The 3,866-nt window shown below is 44.6% G+C and overlaps 1 protein-coding gene across 1 annotated transcript; it reads right to left on the reverse strand.

Moving 5' to 3' along the window:
* Positions 1 to 267: 267 nt before the first annotated feature.
* LOC120991983 (gastrula zinc finger protein XlCGF17.1-like) lies at positions 268 to 3,568 on the reverse strand. Its single transcript, XM_040420746.1, has 2 exons — positions 3,519 to 3,568; positions 268 to 1,572 (listed from the first exon to the last, which is right to left on the reverse strand). The coding sequence occupies exons 1-2, from the start codon at positions 3,550 to 3,552 to the stop codon at positions 485 to 487; spliced, it is 1,122 nt and encodes a 373-aa protein (XP_040276680.1). The 5' UTR covers positions 3,553 to 3,568; the 3' UTR covers positions 268 to 484.
* Positions 3,569 to 3,866: the final 298 nt, after the last annotated feature.

Below are 3,866 nucleotides of genomic sequence, written 5' to 3' on the forward strand. Positions count from 1 at the left end.
ATCGCTGTTGAACGCGGCATCTGAGTGGTTAATTGACAGGGTTCGGTTCGATTGCCATTCACTGTCATTGTAGCAAGGTGCCGGCTGTATTATACATCCAGCACCTGCTGCTTATGGATTGGGCTCCATGCAGATAGGTCATCAATATATATAGCTGCACAACCATTTTAATCTCGTGTTGTCCATTATGTGAGGATGCACTTGATGGTCTTACCATGTCAGGCACATGGTTTTATCAATTTGGGCTTTCATGTGCAAAACATTAATAGTAATTCCACATATTAATCCTGTTGCCCATTATGTGAGAAGGTATTTGATCGTGTTACTATTAATGTGAGGCACTTACTTCAATTAATTTGTACTTCCTTGTTCCCCACATTAATAGTAAGTGCCTGATCAAGTACCTCTTCACATAATGGGCAAAATGGGGTTACTGTGGGTATTTCTTTGTGTTATTTTATTTGTTATCGAATAACGCCATTCTTTAATTAGAATCGAAATCAAAGTCTAAATTCTGGAATTGTAATCGTATCCTTACTCTTCTGTGAGTTATCTCATGACTATCAAGATCTGATTTTTGTGAAAAACATTTCCCACATTCTGAACATGAATATGGCTTCTCTCCTGTGTGACGTAGTGCATGTTTAACAAGATTCTGTCTATATGTAAAACATTTCCCACATTCTGAACATGAATACAGCTTTTCTCCTCTGTGACTTCTCTGATGTGCAACAAGACTTAGTTTCTTTGTAAAACATTTCCCACATTCTGAACATGAATATGGCTTCTCTCCTGTGTGACGTCTCTCATGTCTAACAAGCTCTGATTTATATGCAAAATATTTCTCACATTCTGAACATGAATATGGCTTCTCCCCTGTGTGTATTCTCTGATGATTAACAAGATTTGATTTATCTTTAAAACATTTCCCACATTCTGAACATGAATACGGCTTCTCTTTTTTGTGACTTCTCTCATGCCTGACAAGAGAGCATTTATCTGCAAAACATTTACCACATTCTGAACATGAATATGGCTTCTCTCCTGTGTGACTTCTCTCATGTCTAACAAGATGTGATTTATCTGGAAAATATTTTCCACATTCTGAACATGAATAAGGCTTCTCTCCTGTGTGACTCATCTCATGTCTAACAAGCTGTGTTTTATACGCAAAATACTTCCCACATTCTGAACATGAATACGGCTTCTCTCCTGTGTGACTTCTCTCATGTCGAACAAGCGCTGAATTATATGCAAAATATTTCCCACATTTTGGACATGAAAACTGCTTCTCCCGTGTGTGAATTCTTCTGTCTGTCGAAAGACATGATCTTTTTGTGATCTCTTGAAACCTTCCACCCCCTTTCTGACTGGCACATGTGGTAGCAAACTGAGATTGGTTAGATGAAGATTCCTCATGAACAGGGGGATTATAAGATAGATCTGTACTGTGATGTCCTGGAGGTACATTAAGGTTTTCTCCTGAAGAGCACTGCATGATGTCTTCATCTTCTACTTTATAATTTAGTGATAACATGAAGTTGCCCTCAGAATTCTTATGGGAATTTTCTGCTAAAGATACAAAATGAAATTTTGTATACACTGCACATGACGGCTCTTACCCTGTGATATAAGAGGCTGGTGATCCTCCATTACATGTCACTGCACACACGTGTATACACTGCACATGACGGCTCTTACCTTGTGATATAAGAGGCCGGTGCTCCTCCATTACATGTCACTGCACACACGTGTATACACTGCACATGACGGCTCTTACCTTGTGATATAAGAGGCTGGTGCTCCTCCATTACATGTCACTGCACACACGTGTATACACTGCACATGACGGGTCTTACCTGGTGATATAAGAGGCTGGTGCTCCTCCATTACATGTCACTGCACACACGTGTATACACTGCACATGACGGCTCTTACCTTGTGATATAAGAGGCTGGTGCTCCTCCATTACATGTCACTGCACACACGTGTATACACTGCACATGACGGCTCTTACCTTGTGATATAAGAGGCTGGTGCTCCTCCATTACATGTCACTGCACATACGTGTATACACTGCACATGACGGCTCTTACCTGGTGATATAAGAGGCTGGTGCTCCTCCATTACATGTCACTGCACACACGTGTATACACTGCACATGACGGCTCTTACCTTGTGATATAAGAGGCCGGTGCTCCTCCATTACATGTCACTGCACACACGTGTATACACTGCACATGACGGCTCTTACCTTGTGATATAAGAGGCCGGTGCTCCTCCATTACATGTCACTGCACACACGTGTATACACTGCACATGACGGCTCTTACCTTGTGATATAAGAGGCCGGTGCTCCTCCATTACATGTCACTGCACACACGTGTATACACTGCACATGACGGCTCTTACCTTGTGATATAAGAGGCCGGTGCTCCTCCATTACATGTCACTGCACACACGTGTACACACTGCACATGACGGCTCTTACCTTGTGATATAAGAGGCCGGTGCTCCTCCATTACATGTCACTGCACACACGTGTATACACTGCACATGACGGCTCTTACCTTGTGATATAAGAGGCCGGTGCTCCTCCATTACATGTCACTGCACACACGTGTATACACTGCACATGACGGCTCTTACCTTGTGATATAAGAGGCTGGTGCTCCTCCATTACATGTCACTGCACACATGTGTATACACTGCACATGACGGCTCTTACCTTGTGATATAAGAGGCTGGTGCTCCTCCATTACATGTCACTGCACACACGTGTATACACTGCATATGACGGCTCTTACCCTGTGATATAAGAGGCTGGTGCTCCTCCATTACATGTCACTGCACACACGTGTATACACTGCACATGACGGCTCTTACCCTGTGATATAAGAGGCGGGTGCTCCTCCATTACATGTCACTGCACACACGTGTATACACTGCACATGACGGCTCTTACCTTGTGATATAAGAGGCTGGTGCTCCTCCATTACATGTCACTGCACACACGTGTATACACTGCACATGACGGCTCTTACCCTGTGATATAAGAGGCGGGTGCTCCTCCATTACATGTCACTGCACACACGTGTATACACTGCACATGACGGCTCTTACCTTGTGATATAAGAGGCTGGTGCTCCTCCATTACATGTCACTGCACACACGTGTATACACTGCACATGACGGCTCTTACCTTGTGATATAAGAGGCTGGTGCTCCTCCATTACATGTCACTGCACACACGTGTATACACTGCACATGACGGCTCTTACCTTGTGATATAAGAGGCTGGTGCTCCTCCATTACATATCACTGCACACACGTGTATACACTGCACATGACGGCTCTTACCTTGTGATATAAGAGGCTGGTGCTCCTCCATTACATGTCACTGCACACACGTGTATACACTGCACATGACGGCTCTTACCCTGTGATATAAGAGGCTGGTGCTCCTCCATTACATGTCACTGCACACACGTGTATACACTGCACATGATGGCTCTTACCTTGTGATATAAGAGGCTGGTGCTCCTCCATCATGGCCTCCTTGTACAGGTCCTTGTGTCCTTCTATATACTCCCACTCCTCCATGGAGAAATAGACAGTGACGTCCTGACACCTTATAGGAACCTGACAACACAATGACACCGTCATCACCCAGACCCCTCCAGTGCTGTTACTGGAGAATTTCCCAGCATTCCCAGCAGTGTCACCTCTCCAGTCAGCAGCTCCATCATCTTGTGGGTGAGTTCTAGGACCTTCTGCTCATGTATCAGGGGGTGAGGGGGAGGCTCTGTGATGGAGGGAGGGGTCCTGCTCCGCCCTCCTGACTCCTGGAGATGGATGATGGGAGT

The sequence above is a fragment of the Bufo bufo genome, chromosome 2 (genome assembly GCF_905171765.1).
Source record: "Bufo bufo chromosome 2, aBufBuf1.1, whole genome shotgun sequence".
Classification (NCBI taxonomy): domain Eukaryota; kingdom Metazoa; phylum Chordata; class Amphibia; order Anura; family Bufonidae; genus Bufo; species Bufo bufo.

Excerpts from the sequence above, each read along its gene's own strand:
- LOC120991983 (XM_040420746.1), bottom strand. The coding sequence starts at position 3,552 with ATGATGGAGGAGCACCAGCCTCTTATATCACAAG. Across the intron at positions 1,573-3,518 it reads CCAGCCTCTTATATCACAAG|CAGAAAATTCCCATAAGAAT; the intron begins GTAAGAGCCATC and ends TTGTATCTTTAG.